Source organism: Piliocolobus tephrosceles, chromosome 2, assembly GCF_002776525.5.
Source record: "Piliocolobus tephrosceles isolate RC106 chromosome 2, ASM277652v3, whole genome shotgun sequence".
NCBI classification, from domain to species: domain Eukaryota; kingdom Metazoa; phylum Chordata; class Mammalia; order Primates; family Cercopithecidae; genus Piliocolobus; species Piliocolobus tephrosceles.
Window position 1 is genome coordinate 74,015,669 of NC_045435.1, and position 17,917 is coordinate 74,033,585.

The 17,917-nt window shown below is 47.9% G+C and overlaps 1 protein-coding gene across 2 annotated transcripts; it reads left to right on the plus strand.

Annotated features, from left to right (window-relative positions):
* Positions 1 to 549: 549 nt before the first annotated feature.
* On the plus strand, positions 550 to 4,452 carry FEZF2 (FEZ family zinc finger 2). 2 transcript variants are annotated; one of them, XM_023199722.2, is made up of 5 exons: positions 550 to 821; positions 1,175 to 2,090; positions 2,435 to 2,569; positions 2,767 to 2,899; positions 3,782 to 4,452. In XM_023199722.2, exons 2-5 carry the CDS (start codon positions 1,233 to 1,235, stop codon positions 4,039 to 4,041), a joined length of 1,386 nt encoding a protein of 461 aa, XP_023055490.1. In that variant the 5' UTR covers positions 550 to 821; positions 1,175 to 1,232; the 3' UTR covers positions 4,042 to 4,452. The 2 variants fall into 2 exon arrangements, with proteins under 2 accessions (XP_023055490.1, XP_026302623.1); XM_026446838.1 differs by having other exon boundaries at positions 563 to 821; positions 1,146 to 2,090.
* The last annotated feature ends 13,465 nt before the right edge of the window (positions 4,453 to 17,917 follow it).

Genomic DNA, 17,917 nt, shown 5'->3' on the forward strand with positions numbered 1-17,917 from the left:
GGCGCACCTGCGCTGCGCGGAGGCCCCCGAGATCCCTGCGCGCGGCCTTGCTCTCCGTGACGCTTCGGGGTCGTAGTTAGGCAGTGGGAGCTCTCTCCCGACCTCCGACGCCAGCCAAGGCGAGCTCATTGCTTTTGCATAAATTAATATTTCCCTATTAACAAGTTCCCCCCTCCAAACGCGGCGCCCGCGTCCATGCGCCACATCCTAATGAGGTAATTATCATTTGCGCGTGTTCGGGGCTGGCGCCGGTTCCGTGGGTAAATGGCAGTTTATTAGCACGATGCCCAGCTCGGCTGCGGAGGGCTAAGGGATACTTCGGCTACTAGACTGACACCCAGGGGCCCTTTTGGGCGCTCCGTGTCCGGGACCCTCCGCCCTCCCCGCGTCCCCCAAACCTGCAGGCCTCCAAAGTTGTGAATCACGCACGGAACTCTGCCTAGGTTTGGGTTTGGGTCCCCCCCCTTTCCTTCCACCGGCAAAACCATCACGATTCCTCCCCCTCCCCCTCCCATCTCTTCCCTCTTTCCCGATTCGCAAACCGCTCGCACTTTCCCGAGGGGAGCGCGGGCGCCAGTTGCCTCCTTTTAAAGTTTGAGGGGCGGTGGTGGCGGCGGCCGGCAGGCGCGGGGGAACACAGGGGCCGCTACGGGAGCCGCGCCGCCGCCCATGTCATTCCACTTCAAGTGACTTCATGTGATGTCAGCTGAATGTAAAAGACAGTGATCTCACGCGGAGGGGAAGATGTTTGCCATCAAAATGTGACAGAAGAGACACGCTGCATGGCTCGGAACGCATCTCCTTGGTGGTGGGGGAAAGAGGTAAATGCGAGGTGGCTCTCCGGTCCTCTTTAACTTTGCCCCTTCACTGTCCAGCTCCCAGCACGCGTGGCAGAGGCCTGGGTCCAGGGAAGGGCTCAGGGGGGTTAATTTGAGACTCTTTTCTCACCGCCCCCCCCCCCTTTCTTTTGTAAACCCTCCCCCTTCTTCCCCTTTTCAAAGTCCCAGGGCAGGGGCTGGTGGGTTCCTTTGCGCGCTGGGTTAATGGGCGGTAATTTGGTACCCTTGGGTGCACTTTGTTTTGCCCCCGTTCATTTGAATGCAAATGGGTGACCCGGGCCCGACTAGGTGCTTATTAAATTGCAGTTTTCCCCCCTGCCTTTTCCGGAATGCAGACTTAGAGGAGAGAGGCTGCGCCCTGGCCCAGCCTGGCTCAGCTCAGCTCCGCGCGCCATGGCAAGCTCGGCTTCCCTGGAGACCATGGTGCCCCCGGCCTGCCCGCGCGCCGGAGCGTCGCCGGCCACTTCCAAGACACTGGCCTTTTCCATCGAGCGCATCATGGCCAAGACGTCGGAGCCCCGCGCGCCCTTTGAGCCCCGGCCTGGAGCGCTAGAGGCGGACGGCAGCCAGGGCAAGAAACTGCTCAACCTCTGCTCGCCGCTGCCCTGTATGATCCCCCTCCAGCCCCTAGGCTACGAGGTGCCGTCAAAGACACTGCTCAGTTACTCCGAGCTCTGGAAAAGCAGCCTCCGGGCGGGCGGCGGCGGCGGCGGAGGCGGCGGCGGTGGCGGCGGCGGCGGCGGCGGGGGGGCCCCAGTGTGCGGCGCCAGCGGCTTGTGCAAAACCAACTGTGGCGTGTGCTGCAAGGCCGAGCTGGGCCTGGCGCCGTCTGCGCTGCCCGCGGGCAGGGTCATCAAGCCGCAGGTCATCAACCAGGCTGTGGGGCTGCCGGCCAGCGGCTCACTCTACTACTTCAACTACCTGGACTCGACCGCGTACCCGCCGTCTGAGCTCCTCAGCGGCCACCTCTTCCCGTCTGGCCTCCTCAATGCGCAGGCCCCCGCCGCCCTGGCTGCTCACCCCAAGCTCTTTCTGCTGGAGAACGCCAAGCTGGCTGGCTTGGCTGCGGACAAGTTCCCCCATCCGGCTCCCTATCCCCATAAGGAGCGCTTGCCGGCGCCACTGGAGCAGGTACTGAAGGAGAACTCCGCCCTGACTGCCGAGCGCGGAGGCGTCAAGGGCCACAGCAAGCTGCCAGGGGGCTCCGCAGATGGCAAGCCCAAAAACTTCACCTGCGAGGTGTGCGGCAAGGTGAGGCCCAGGGTTCGGGAGCCGGGAGGGGCGACCGGCGGCGGCGGCTTCCTTGGGGCAGCCTGGAATGCCCTTCTTCAAGCTGAGGAGCTCCCCAGTAGTTGACTACCCAAATTGGGAGTCTAGTTGGGCCTCAGTTTCCTATTCTGTAAAATGGGGATGCCTTTGTCAGCGGTCACACAGTATCCGTGTAAGCAGGAGTTTGGGAAGCACTTTCCAAACTGAAAAAGGTTCTGGTTTCTGAAGGGAGTATTGGTTGGGGGAGGTAGGCTGTGGTCCCCCCGGGACTGATTGTAGGCCCTCGGACAGACGCACCACATAGGCCCCCCCATGTCTTCCCATAGGTGTTTAATGCTCACTATAACCTCACCCGCCACATGCCGGTCCACACCGGAGCCAGACCGTTCGTGTGCAAAGTCTGCGGCAAAGGCTTTCGCCAGGCCAGCACGCTCTGCAGGCACAAAATTATCCACACCCAGGTACGTGGCCCCCGGGGTCGGGCCCAGCCCTCGCGCAACCCCCAGAATCTTAGTGATAACACTGGGGATAGGATGGCCAAAGATTATCCCTTACCCTCTAGGGTTGAGAGGAGGGAGGGGGTGTCCCTTCCAGGTGTTCCCGAGGTGGCCTCTGGGCCAGGGTCTTGGCCTTACTGTGCGCTTGCCCCTCTTCGCAGGAAAAGCCGCATAAATGCAACCAGTGCGGCAAAGCCTTCAACCGCAGCTCCACGCTCAACACGCATATCCGCATCCACGCGGGCTACAAGCCCTTCGTCTGCGAATTTTGCGGCAAAGGCTTTCACCAAAAAGGTAACGTGCCGGGCGAGGCCATCTCTTCTCACCTCACCTCAAGACTTGGGTCGCGGCTGGTTGGCAGGAAAGCAAAGAGGGATCTGGAGAGAGAAGGCGAAAGCGGCAGGCGCGGGTGCAGCATTTCTTTAGAATCGGGTTGTGCCTGGTGTAGGGGAAAGCTCTCCTAGCGGGGTTAGTAGACCACGCTGTATGTAGGCTGGGTGCACAGAGAGACTCGAATTCGAGAGGTGGGAAGGAAGTCCGGAGACAGAGGGAAGGGATGTAGGAAAAGGAGAGGGTATTGCCCTATAGAAAAGGGTTCCGTTTGTATCTGGGACTTCCCTTTCAAAAGAAAAATATTGGAGGCAAATTCCTCCCGGGAACAATTTAAGACTGGGGGAAACCGGTATGATCCTTGCCCCCGGCTCGGATTTTCCAAGGCACTTTTGGATCTCCAGGTGGTAGTTGGGGGGCGAGAAAGAAGTAACTTTAAAAATAAGAAGAGAAAAAAAAAAAAAAAAAAAAAAAAAGGACGAAGCCCGGGGTCGTGCGAATTTCTTCTAGCGAGGCATCAGCCAGGAGAAGGACTCGGTGCGTCTCTGGGCTACGCAAAAGTTTCCCGGCCGGCGGAGCGCGGCGGGAGGGACGCTGCACCAGCCTCTGTGGCCCGCAGAGCAGGAGCGCAGAGCGGCTCTGCGGGACTCAGTCTCGGTCTTGTCAGGAGAGCACCCGGCTTGACGCTTACGAAGTTTGACAACTTCTGCACTCAAAGAGGTCGCGCCCGCCTAGCCAAGCGTCGCCTTTTTTGAGCAGGCACCTGGGCTGCCCCGGGACGCCCGCCTCTTCCTCCCCACCATTCTACTCCATAGCCCCACGTTTTTTGTTCTTGATCTCTTGTAGGGAACTACAAGAACCACAAGCTGACCCACAGCGGCGAGAAGCAGTACAAATGTACCATCTGCAACAAGGCCTTCCACCAGGTCTACAACCTAACCTTCCATATGCACACCCACAACGACAAGAAGCCTTTCACGTGCGCCACTTGCGGCAAAGGGTTTTGCAGAAACTTTGACTTAAAGAAACATGTGCGCAAACTCCACGACAGCGTGGGCCCTGCTGCCCCCTCCGCAAAGGACCTGACTAGGACAGTGCAGAGCTGAGAGCTACTGCCTTGCCCTTCCTTCCCTCCCTGTACCACCTGAAAACAGATCACACATATAAACTTATTTCTAAAATTAAAAGAAAAAAAAAAACTATAGCAGAGAGGCTAAAATCTATTTATCGAAACCAGCATATTTTTGGAAAGCTAAATGTTTCCTCGATGACTGGCAGCAAACTCGTGGCCCCCACCTTTGTATATTCAGGAAACTTATTTAAATCCAGTGCGCCGAAACGTATTTAATTCCAGGCCTCCGCTTCTCCTGGGGCAGCCAGTTTTAACCCCAGCCTGTCACCGTGAGCGCCCCAGAAGAGCGCGGCGCCCCTAACCATCTTTATACAGCCATGTAAATCCTCCTGTACAAGCGAACACGGAATATATACGTATATAACTCAATAAACAGAATCATTAGTGCGCGTTTTTTTCCCCCTCTCCCCTCGCGGCGAGGTCAGCTCAGCAACCCCAAAGAACGAAAAGGAATTAGGCATTTATAGCATTTCCTTCCTAAATGCATCAACTTTGGGGCGCTGGGGCCAGGGTTGAGGCCAAACCGGTGTTCTTGCTGCGCTTGTGTGCTAAGACCCCCAGGAGTGAGGGCGAGCAGGCCTACGTCGGCCTACAGCAGGTGCCAAGTTTTTATTTGGTGACTGTTCAGACGCTTGGGATTCTGGGTGTTGCCTTATTTGGGTAAGCAAATTCAAAGAAAAGGGTTAAAAGCAACTGGGTGTTAGGGAGCAGCTTTTGGGAACGTCCTTGAGCAAAGCGCCACGCCCCGTGAGGGTAAGTGGTCTACGCCCTACCCCACCGAAGCGCTTCTGGGCACGTCCCCTTCTCCAGGAGACCTAAGGAGGGCAACCACCGCTCCCAATCTCCCTTGGCGGCGAGAACTGGAGGGTAAGGGTCCCCCAACCCAGCCAGAGCCTCGAGGCTCACTGGCCTGCGCTCTTGGTCTGGGGCGGGCCTCCTGGTGCAGAGAGCCCTGCCGCCGGAGGGCGCGCCCTGGCTCCCAGAGCTCGCTGCCGCCGCCGCCGCCGCCGCCGCCTCCTGGGTCCTGATTACCGCTCCGTTAGCCCATTTCCTGAATAGCTATCTCTGCCGCCGAGCACGCTGATGAAATGATCTCACGCTTGCTTTCTAAGTAATGACCCAAATTAAGAGAGAAAACAGAGACCCTTCAAACAGCATTACATTAATCATCTAATCATTCCCAGGAGGGGGCCGGCCGCCGCCGCCCCGTTTGATCCGAATCTGGATAATCAAGAGCTCGGATTACTGGCGCGTCGCGCCGGGCCTCCCCCCACACACACTTTTAATATCCGCGCGGCGATTCAGCCCACGTCTTTTGGAACAATGTTCCCCAGCGCCAGGAGGAAGTGCGGCGCGGGGCCCGGGAGTGCGCTTCCACGCAACCTCTCCATTGAGGGGGCGAGTGTGACTGGGAGCTGACCCCACGCGGATTTCCACTGCGGGAGGCGACTATTTGGAAGGAAAGATGCTTAACGCAAAGGGCACCCCCTCACTCCCCTAAGTAACTCGGAAAGTGATTCGAGTGCGGGTTTCCCAAACACCTGGTATACAGTAGGCGCTCAGTGCTGCGCGTGCCAGTGGTTTCCATGAGCGAAAACCCTGTCATCTCCCGAGGGCTTGCTCTATTTCAGGAACTTAACACACATCCTCTCCAACGGTGACTATAACCCTCAAGCTGGGCGTGATTATTCCCACTCTACAGACGGAGAAATAGAGGCAGAGACGAACTATGTGACATGCCTGGGGTCACCAGGCTTGGTAGAGCAAGGATTCGAACTCCGGGGGTTTTAGGAGGCCTACGGTTCAATGGAGGAAGAATCTCGGGGTTGGGGCTCGGAGAAAGACGCTCTGGGGCAGGGTGGAGGTTCTGTCCCGGTCAGCCAACGGTTCTGTCCCCGCCCGCCGCCCAATTCGCGGACCCATTGCGCGGGGAAGGAGAATTGTCGATTTTGTTTGCACAGAGGACGGCGACAGCTTCCTCAGGCTGTCGCGGGGGTATTTTTAGTACCTCCGATTCAGAAATAGGAACGCGTACATTAGAATTCCATTTCCTGAAAGGAGAGCGTCCTCGTTTTTTTGTATTCCTCCCCTCCTCCCCTCAAGTCTAGGAAGACGCAGCCAGGGGAGGGGGGAAGAGGAAGCGAGGGGGAATTTAAATGTTAGCTCGTTCTGGCTGCAGTTCGCTGAGGGGAGATTGGGACCCAGAGGAATATGCAGATTTAACTCCGAAATCTCGGTGGATGCCACAAACCCCAGGAAACCCCAGGATGGGCGAGGAGGACTTGGCGGCTAAGGATATGAAGATATCGCCTTGCTTTTCCCAGACATCTATCCCCAGGGAGATTGCAGGCCGGTTTAAGGAGTCAACTCCCTTTCCTTGTCCTCATATAGTACAATAGTGTTTTATTAGAGCTCTCCCCCCATTATGTATGGGAGATCTTGGGTGTTCTATGACAGTGCCCTATGACAGCCATGTCAACCAAAATCTTTTCCTTCCTCTGGAGAGGATCCTTTGCAAACGTGGTTCTTGAAGACCAGACAATGACCAGGGCAAGCTCACGTTTTTCTTAAATAGCTCCAAAAACTTTGGGTGAGGGACAGATACCACAAAATTTCATGCAAAGTCTTCTCTTTTAAAAGTTATGGGACAAGTTGGCCTGCACGTGGAAATCAGGGTCAAGTTCTCTTTAAGAAGGAAAGATAAATAAAAGAGGGAATGCCTTTCCTCCCCACCACCTCCCAGGGATACAACTTCCTAATCATCAAGTGAGAGAACATTCCTTGAGAAAGTCTGTATTAAGTTTTCACGGAGAGAGACTCCAAGGGTCCCCCATCTTGTAAAACTGGAGAAATTTGCTTCCAGGCTTACAATTCTGAAGAGGGGTGGGGGCGTGCTTGCTTGCAAACTAGGCAACAAATAATAAAAAACTCATGCATAGAGGTGGAGGCATTTCTCTCATGGACTGCTCATCTCTGCAGTGGTGGAGGGAGGAACATTAACTGTAGCTCAGGGGTATAATTGAGTAGAGTGTCTTGCACACTTCAACATCCTTGGGGTTGTTTCCTCATAAGTTGATTGTTACTTAACCTCCACGCCAGCTTCTGTCAATCGCTCTCACCTGAGAAGGTGTTATTTCACATCTGGCGCTAATTGTAGATAAACAGAGTTCTCTGTTATCTATAGGGCTTAGTTCTACTTTCCACAAGTTTGAAGTCACTCCTAGGTTTAAGATGTCGGCTTCCTTCAGGTGTGGGATTCAGGAAAGGATTCCTTCACCTGAAAAGTAGTACAAGGAGAAAAGGAACCTTCTGCCTGAATTACAAAACACCTTTCACAGCCAGTACAAGTTCTAAAGCCAACACTAAGCCCTTTCAGTAACCATCTTAGCTATTCATCCTTCTTAGTGATTCACCATGCATCGGAATTGATGGGTGAAAGGCTCTGTTTTCTGATTTTTCTCTCTCTTAAAATCAAACTGTTTGCATGACTTGTAGTTTACAATATTAATAAATGACTTAAACAAGGTAGTCATCAGCTGCATATTAATATTCTAACCTTGATTAAATTGAAGAGGCTGCCCTTAAAAAATATTTTTAAAAAATCAAATTGCGGGGGAGGGGAATCCTGTCACAGACACAAAAAAGACTCCAATTATCTTTTCCCCTACAAGATGTTTGTTCTGTCCATGACTGCTCACACTTCAGCAATCTTGCCAGCAAGACTCAAAAAAAAAAAAAAAAAAAAAAAAAACCTTCTTCCAAAGCCACAGCCTCGTACATAACAGATTGTACAGTCCTATTGCCTTAGGCGGGTTAGAGGTTCCTCTCTGCAAAGAGTGACACAGAAAAGTTGCCAACATCCCAGACACATTTTGGGGGGCACTGTGCTCATTCTTGCCTTAGCCGCAGAAGTGGGTCTAGATGGTCCCCATTTTGCTGTTTGGCTCACAAGCGAGTAGGGGGCTGCTTGAGCCAGGCCCAAGAGTTACAGCAGTAAGGCGTCCAGGTGTGCTGGTGGTGAGTGGGCCGGGGGAGGGAAGGAGGTGATAAGAGGGAGGGTGGGGGGGCTGCCAAAGAGAGGACAGGAGTCTTGAGAAAACGCTGGGAAATAAACAACCTCAAGGCAGCTGCGTTGCCCTTTTCCCTGCACTTCCCTCTCAAACGTCTGAGCAACCAGTTTGCTCCTAGAAACATGTTAATTGCCAACGGAGCTCATTAAGGCATGCACATGCAAAACACAGCAAGAAAGATTAAATGGACAAAAGCGCAATAATGAACTGTCAACAATCGGGCCCATCTACGCGACCAGGATCACTCAAGAATGAGGCATTTAGAGGCAACAAAGGATTGTCTGGGACAGGAAGAAAAGACGACCTAGACTTTTGTTTAGTCAACACAATTGATTACAAATGAGAGATTAACAGGATAGCTTCAGATTTTTTTTAAAAGAGGCAGAAAAGAAAAGTCCAATTAAGTCCACCGAATGTTAACTACATTGCGTTCCATGCCTAGCCCCAAAGAAATTCTCATTAAACCATCCCTGGCGATCCCTTTTGGAAAGTAATTTGTCTCCCTGATGGAGCAGAGAAAGAGAATCGTGTAAAAGAAAGCGTTAGTTCTTGGCACAATGAGCTTAGGAGACACACTAGAAAGAGCCAAAGGGGGAGTTAATGAGCATCTGACAAACTGCTTGGATTCAGGCCTAGAGAACAGCGATGAAAAGATGAAATTGGCCAACAACTATTCTTTATATCAAACATAAAAAGGCCAATCTGAAATGGGGCTGCTCAAAACTGGTTGAAAGTACATAGCCCAAGAAAAGGGAACCACGGCCAGGCCCCTTGGTGGACAGTGGACAGATAGTGTGAAGAACTCAACAGGCCAAGAGTTAGGAAATAGGCAGAAGGGTGGACTGACTCTCCGTGGCAGAGCAAACTCCAGCCACCAGCCCCAGGCCTTTGGAGGTGCTGATTTGAAGCTCTTGGTGCCCATCCCCCACCCTCTGGATGTTTCTTTCATGAGTGAAAAATGAATGTATCAGGCTAGCATTCGAGGGTTCCCCAAAAGTTCTGATAATTTGGTAATTAGCTGCTGGCAATCAGCAAGCCACCCCCCTCTTTTCTAGACCCATAGGCCTCCCAAGGGCACCATATGTTACCAGCTCACATTCAGTTTTTCTACCCTCCTTTGTCCTAGTGACCATTCAAAACCCTCACCCTTAGGTGATTGCCTTCCTAATTCTGCATGGAGCAGAGATGGCAAGGAAATGAAGACATTGATCCTGCCACGGCTTTGTGGAATAGGTCATGAAGCATTTAAATTATTATAGTTGTTCCTCTGGCTTTAAGAAACTACCTCATTTTAATGTTTCCTTTTTTGAACAAAGTAGGTCAACAGTATATGTCTATATGAGACACATATTACATTTTAATTAAACATAAACGTCCGGGCATCCCAACAGCAGAAGTGTTAAAGAAGTTCTTTTACACTCGGTGTTCAGCAGAGCCAGGTAAACAGAACCTAGAGGTGTGACAGGGTTTTTAAGTTTAGTCCATCAGTTAAGCAACCCAGAACAAATTCTCTGGTTTCTTAATGCCTTGTTGATTCCATCATTGAGGTGGATGGGTGCCATCTCAGATACTAGAGTGCAGCATTTAAATCTTGATTCTAGGTTTTGTATTCTTACTCTCAAATCCTTGGTAACAGCTATCACATTTCTGAGGGCTTGGCTTGCACTTCCAGGCTTTGCTCATGCTTCATGGAAAAAAATATATTAGTGTCTAGAAGTTAGAAAGGAGGAAGAAGAAGTATACCAAATTCAAAATAAAAACAGTCATCTAAGATTAGAGACTAGCTCTGGTTTTCAAAGCACAGAAGTGTTACAGAATCAAGAAGGTGTGTTTCAGGAAAGGGAGGTGAAAATGAGACTTTTCTACTGCAGAGAGATCAGAATCTGATACAGTTAATTCTTCACCAAGGCATCCTGTTAAAGCTACATGGCCCAACATGACTGTCATTGTTTCTCTCCTTTCTTAGTGTTTTTCAGCCCTAGGTCTTATTTGGAGTTATTTTGCCTCAAAAAGTTTCAATGGTGTCCCCAGAGTTTCCAAATGTCCTCACTTTGCCACTGAAGTGGCTGGTGCTAAGGAAGGATGGCATGTTATCTTTTTTTTTTTTTTTTTTTTGAGACGGAGTCTCTCTCTATCTCCCAGGCTGGAGTGCAGTGGTCGGATCTCAGCTCACTGCAAGCTCCGCCTCCCGGGTTCACGCTATTCTCCTGCCTCAGCCTCCCGAGTAGCTGGGACTACAGACGCAGACAGGGTTTCACCGTGTTAGCCAGGATGTTCTCCATCTCCTGACCTCGTGATCCGCCCGTCTCGGCCTCCCAAAGTGCTGGGATTACAGGCTTGAGCCACTGCGCCCGGCCCCGGCATGTTATCTTTAAGAAGAAAGTGGTGAGTGGTTAGGAGCTTGGGGTGTGGCATAAGAGCAAGCTGAGTTCAAATCTTGTCCCAGCCACTTGCCAGAAAACAGCTTTTATCTCTGTGTCTTCATCTGCAAAACAGAAATATTAAGGATACCTACCTCTCAGGGTTGTTGTGAGAGTTAAATGAGTTAACACATACAATTAGAACTGTAGAACAACAACTGGCATGTATATACTAAGCATTCCAGAGGCCAATATTATTAGAAAAACTCAAGTATTAAAACTTTTATACAATACTTTATAAAGAAACTACCACTGTTATCTTGTTGACTCCTCATTTTTTTTTTTTTTTTTAGACAGTGTCTTGCTCTGTCATCTGGGCTGGAATGTGGTTGCTTGATCACAGCTCACTGCAGCCAGGTGATCCTCCCACCTCAATTTCCTGAGTAGCTGGGACCACAGGCATGTGCCGGTCTGCGCCACCATGTGCCACCATGAGCCACCATGCTCAGCTAATTTTTAAAATTTTTGTAGACAGTGTCTTGCTACATTGCCCAGGCTGGCCTCGAACTCCTGGGTTCAGGCAATCCTCCCTCCTCAGCCTCCCAATGTGTTGGGATTAAAGGCCTGAGCCACTGCAGCCGGCTTACTACATATTTATGAGGTAGTTTTCTTAGCCCTATTTTAAAAGGGAGCAAACTGAGTTGCTGAGAGGGTATGACTCCCTTTAGTTCACATAACTGACACAATACACAATAAAGCTGGGACTCACACTCAGATGATTGATTGTCTGATAGTGGTGCCACGGTTCTAGCAGGAATGTATGTAAGAATCACATAAAGATTTTGCTAAAAATGGAGATTTCTGGACCCCATGAAACTTAGCATTTCATGAGATGCGAAGTCAACAGATCTGGTTTATGGCCCAGGAATCTGCTTTTGATCTGATGCAGGTGGTTCCCAAAACTATACTTTGAAAAACACTGATTTGGCATCTGTGTTCTTTCCACTTCACCATGGTGCTGCCTTTGAAAGACATAAGATGAAATACCATCAGCTCTTCTTAAATTAATACATTTGACATTCACTCAACAAATTTGGCTTGAACATCTCTTATGTGTCAGGCAGTCTGTTGGGTGCTGGAGTTACAAAGAAGAGGATGGGCCGGGCGCGGTGGCTCAAGCCTGTAATCCCAGGACTTTGGGAGGCCGAGGCAGGTGGATCACGAGGTCAGGAGATTGAAACCATCCTGGCTAACACGGTGAAACCCCGTCTCTACTAAAAATACAAAAAATTAGCCTGGCATGGTGGCGGACGCCTGTAGTCCCAGCTACTCGGGAGACTGAGGCAGGAGAATGGCATGAACCCGGGAAGTGGAGTTTGTAGTGAGCAAAGATCGCGCCATTGCACGGCCTGGGCGACAGAGCGAGACTCTGTCTCAAAAAAAAAAAAAAAAAAAAAAAAAAAAAAAAAGGACATAGCCTCTGCCCTGGAGAGGTTTATAGTGTAGCGGAGGAGAAAAACACATACAATAAAAATCCCCATACAGTGTGTGGTTAAGAAGATGAAACTGGGCATTCAATCTAGTCTGGGTTGGTGTGTGTAGTGGACATCTGTTATTTTTGCCTGCTAATCATCATTCTCCCGTCTGGTAACAACACCCAATATTTCCTTTGGAAAAATCACCCCTCCCCCACTCTCAGTCCCTACGGTTAAGGTGGAAGCTATTTCAGCCCTCCACATGGGCATGTGACCCAGGCCTGGCCAATCAGAGCTCAGCACCTTCCTGGTCACAGCGAGTGGCCCAGAACTGGGCATCTGACCCAAATAGGGCCAATGAGATTTCTACCCAGGACTTTGCCAGAGCAGAAGTTTTTCTTCTGGGTTGATAAGTAGGTTATAGTTAGATGTTAGTCTGGGGATCTGGTGTGCTACAATGTTAGGAAAGACCTTCCTGTGCTGAGAATGTTAGAGGTAGAGCATGAGAAGAGTCGAGACCTGGTCCTTGACCTCATTGGATCCTGGTATCACTGAAGCCAAATGCACATGTTGACTTACGTGTTTGCTTAAATGCAGTCTCTCTGCTCTAACCCTGAGATTCCTGACTGATACTGGGCAGAAGACAGGGAAGTCTAAGATACTTCTCTTGAGGAAGTGATGCTTACGCTGAGATTTCAAAGAGCAGCAGGTGTTCACTATGGAGGAAAGGAGGAAAAGATATCTCTGACAACCTAAGTGAAAGCACAGAAGCGAAAAAAAAAAAAAAAAAAAAAAGACAGGAAGTTGATGGCAGCTAGATGTGGTTTGACCTGGCTGGATTTAGTACTAACAGATCTGACTCTGAAATCTTGCTCTGCTTCTGAGTAGCTGTGGGACACTGGGCTAGAGGTTTGCCCTCTTTAAGCCTCAGGTCCCTTATCTGCAAAATGAGCACAATAACATCTGCTGCACAGGACTGTTAGGATGATCTAATACAATAGGACAAGTCTAACACCTGATCCATTGCCGACATGTAGCTAAGTGACCGCAATTATTATTGCTGGAAGGTGAGGGACCTTATGCGGGAGTGACTGGACAGCATTCTACATTTCCTGAGTAATCCAATGGAGTTGACTTCTGGAGCTAGAAATGTCTTAGGGCAGAGAGAACAATTGCTGAGGCCTGCCTGTTTCTGAGTGAAGCAGTAGGAGGTAGACAAAACGTCATGGGCTTTGGAGTCACATAAACCAGCTGATTTCAACACTTACCAGCTGCATGACCATAAGTGATTCCTCTTAACATTCTGAGACCCAGTTGTCTCATCTTTGAAATCTTAAATATTAATAGGGTACTTGTTAGAAATATTTTTTTCCAGATATTTCATTTTGTTTTATATTTGGGGGGTACATGTGCTTGTGTGTTATATGCATATATTGCATACTGATCTGGTAGGAATTGGGCTTCTAGTATACGCATTACCCAAATAGTGAATGTTGTACCTGATAGGCAATTTTTCGATTTTTGCTCCTCTCCCATCCTCCCACTTTTTGGCGTCCCCAGTGTCTCGTTAGAAGGATTTAAATGACATAAAATGTGCAAAGTACCTGGCACATAGATGTTGAATAAATTATAGCTATTTACTCTTATGATTAATTACTACTGCTAATGTTATTACCACCCTAATCTTTGGATACTTGGTTGGCAGAGCAAATAGGACTCCAGTGTTCTTTAGCAAATAAAATGCTATAAGAACTATAAGGGCAGGGACTGTGCCTGCTTTGTTGGCTATGTTGTGTCCTGTTTTTGGCATTTAGTGGGTACACTACATTTAAGCGGTGGATATCAGCTTTCACTCCTCCCCATGGGTGGGGAGGTTACCAAACCTAGTATTATGAATAGCCATGTTGCACTCCATTCTGCAGCACTTCAGTCATAAAACAAATATTTATTGAAGGCTTGGTCTGTGCTAGGCATTGCGGTAGGGACACAACTGTAAAGAAGACAGATTGACCTTGTGGAGCTCACATCCTAAAGGTGGGAGACACGTGATAAACATGCCAAGTAACATGAAGTAATTTCAGATGATAGTAAACATCAGGAAGGAAATAAAAGAGAGTGACCAGATAGGACATATCTGGGAGAAGGCTACTTTAAAACAGGTGGCCAGTACCAGTTTTGGTGCAATTTAAGTCTCTCATGCACCCAGGAACTAAGAGAAGCATCAATACAACTCCAGTTGGCCCCTCAAATTAATCCACTTGGATTTAATAAAAAAAAACCTCCCTTCCCCCAGAGCTCCAAATTGCCCATTGGTTGATCCAGCTCAAATCTGCTTTAGGACTCAGAAAAGGAGTTTTTGAGGGTATGCAACAGAAAACAAAGAACATTCTTGGCCAGTGGGTGGAGTAGGCCATTGACCCACATACCATTTTCCCACTGAATGGAATGGTAATTGATCAAAGTAAAAAAATTTATAGAAAGAGATACTGCTGCCATGTTTTTAAACCGTGCATTTCCCAGCCAAGTCTCCAGATGGAATCACCGAAGCAACACATCCTTGACTTAAATGTGACTGTTTAACAGTTATATTGGGTAGGCCATATTTTTCCACAAGGAGGTGGTTGCTTGTCTTAGGAACTTGAGACTCTTAACAGACTTTTGGGTGAGAGCTTTCCAGGATACCACTCTTTCTCTCACACTTCCTGAAGTCACAGAAGTCGGAGACCTAGCTGTAGTGTCAGGAGAAGGGAACGACAGAATGAACTGTTACACAAGCTCATAGAATGATGAGGTTTGTAGGATGTCTTAGTGCCAATGACTGTCACTAATGAACAATTCCTAAACACAAGGATGATTTATTTATTGTTTGTTTTTGCCTGAGCAGCATCCACTTTCCCTTCTTCTGGTTATCAGCATTCTAATTTGCTTTGGGATAGCTGCCCTTCTTCACTGAACACAGACCACTGGAACTGTTGTGAAGCAATCTGTCCTTCCCCCCATGCCATATCCACTGGTCAAGGAACAGACATGGGACCCAAGCTAGGTCATACAGATGCTTTCTCTGGAATTTGACCCATGAGCAGAGGGATAAGACTATAAATAACTGATGCTCATTCATTCCAAGGAGACGGTGAATCAATTTATTTTAAGAAGACTGTGGACCTGTTAGTTACACATCCTGAGTTGCTCTAATTTTTGCCTTTCCAAATCTGGCATTACAACCTTTGTTTTGTTCTATTAGCTGCCCAATAACATTCCAGTGAATTCCTTTTTCACATAAATCGGACAGTGTTGTCCTTTTTGGCTTGTCACCAAAGATGCAGATGAGTATAGTCATCTTCCTTCCATGACCCGCCTTCTCTTTCTGGTCCTGGAACTATAACATCTCACAGTCAAGACTGAATTTCCCTTTCCAGGATTTTTATTGTCTACCTGAATCCCTCCTTATACTCCTGAGGGTCTTTCAGGCAGCGTGGCTTACACGCTTACACAGGCAGTGCTCTGCTTTGCTTCTTGAAAAAAAAATTTTGGAGGAAGAAAACACTATTCACACCCTATATTTATATTCAGAATAAAAATGTCTTTAGGATAAGATGGGCTGATACTGGGTCAAACAGCTTAAGAAAGAGAGAAGTTAAAAATATAGCACAACAATAATGGGAGTTAGGATAGTTTTGCTTAGAAAGAGTTCTTAGGAAATAACTTGTTTATTTCCCCCCACCCCAGCACTCCTGTGATGTAGGAACAAGTTGCTAAATGTAGTCTATTGAAAAAGAGAATATCTCAACCCAGACTTTAGAAAGATAGTTGCCTGAGGCCAAGCAGTGAGATGGGAGGAAGACTAGCTTCCAGAGTCTGAGGTTAGAAGTCTGTGCTTCGTTAACTGAACACAGATCCTAAAACCTTGTACATTTGGGGAAGAAGTTTTCTGTATCTATCCTTTGTTCCTTTCCAGAAATGAATACATATTTCAATAAGGTTGTCCTACATATTCAACAAGATTTCATATATTCAAATAAGGATCCCATATATTCAATAAAGTTGTGAGTATAAATAGAAAACAAGGTTACAAATAAGAGAAAAATACAGTAGCTACAAAGATTACTGAGAGAGAAGGCTGGTTCAATAGACGTTGAATCTCCTAAGACCTAAGATGAAAAAGGAAAGGACAATGGATTATATTGTACTGCTGATCTTTAAGAGACATCAGAAAACAAATACAACAGCTTCCTTGATCAGATTTTCTTTCAAGTTACCTCTTCAACCTTAAATATTGTGAAGTATGTGTTCATAAGCTCTCATATAGGCTCATAAGCCTTAACCTATAAGATGAAGTTCTTATAGGCTAGCACCAATTGTGTTGCCCAATAACAACTAGAAGCTGCCAGACAACTTCAGTCATGACACAGTTTGTGGAAAAAGAAATGAAGGAAATCAAGCTCTCTGATTATTGTGACTGATTCATAAAAATGCATGACTTTTAGTAAAATTGCCCTCTTGGCCAAAATTTTCTCTCATATAAATTTCTCATATCTTATACATCTATGATCAAATTTGCAGGATTTCTCTGGGGATGAAGGCAGAGCAGAGTTGGAGGTTCTGCCTGAGCCAGCGTAAACATGGGATTTAAGCTGTAGGTCTAGGATTAATTTGAAGAAGACGCACAAGATCTCTACGGTTTTTCTCTCATATCTATAAAATTGACATAAGACAACTATCTACTGCAAAGGAATATTGTGTTGTAAAAGAACGTACTGATGTTTGCCATTGCATCCCTCGAGGGATGATTTGTAGAACTCACAAGTGGCTGCTCTAAGCTTAAAGTACTCATCACATCACTTCTGGTTAGATCATGGGAAATCAATGGCTTTGGAAGTCAGTATTATATATTCTGTCCTCTGGGAAAATAAATGCCAAAGTGTCTGCTAGAGAAAAGAGCTTTGGGAGTTTTCAGTTTTCCCTATGAGCCCTTTAATGGGGGCTGATTTCCTCCTTAGTTTGTTTCCCACCTCTAGTGTTTTGAGGTGAGCCCAAGGAGTGAGAATCCTTCTCCCTCCTCTACCTCACTTTTCCTGTGGCTGGCTGGCTCCCTGTCCTCCTCAGAGTACAGGGTACTCAGAAGAGCTTTTCCTGAAAAGGAGGGAGTTAAATAATACCAATTGTAGTAACACTTGGGATAGTTTATCTTACAAAGAGGCTTACTTTAGAAAGAGCCTTTGTCTCTCCTTACTTCACATCATTTTCCTAGATTTCCTTTCTTCTTCTTCCATCCTTATCCACTCATTCCACATTTCCTTCATTCTTTTCCTTCACAGTACTTATCACAAGTCATGTATTTCCTTATTCCTTTGTTTGCTTCCCAAGTACATTGGAAGTACCACAGGGCAGGGGCTTGTTGTCAGCAGTGTATTTCCAATGCCAAGCTCATGCCTGGCACCTTGTAGGCACTTAACAAATCTAGGCTGGAGGTACAAATAAAGTGATGTGTTGAAAATGATTTGCAAGGTTCAGATGGTGGCTGTCACTGGCTCTGTGCTTTCACTCAAGCTGGGGAGTAGAAACTCAAATCAACAGAACTCATATTCTATCATAACTATCATTTATTTGGCACTTACAATACTTGAGGAGTTTTATGAGTGCTATTTTTAATTCTCCCACACCTGCAAGGCACATGTCATCATTTCAGGTGGGGGAAAACAGAGGCTTTCAAAGTGTCAGTTTAGCCACAGCTGTTACTGGCTGAGTAGCATTTGAAGGCAAGTCCGACCCACCCCCATGTTTTCTTCTCATAATGTCGTCTTCCCTTCTGAACATGGCCAGATTCTATGCATCCACAATGTATAGTTCAACACTACTTCCTTCCAAATGCCCCATGACAGCTGTTTTTCTTCAAAACTTACTTTTTTTTTTTTTTTTTTTTTTTTTTGAGACAGAGTCTAGCTCTG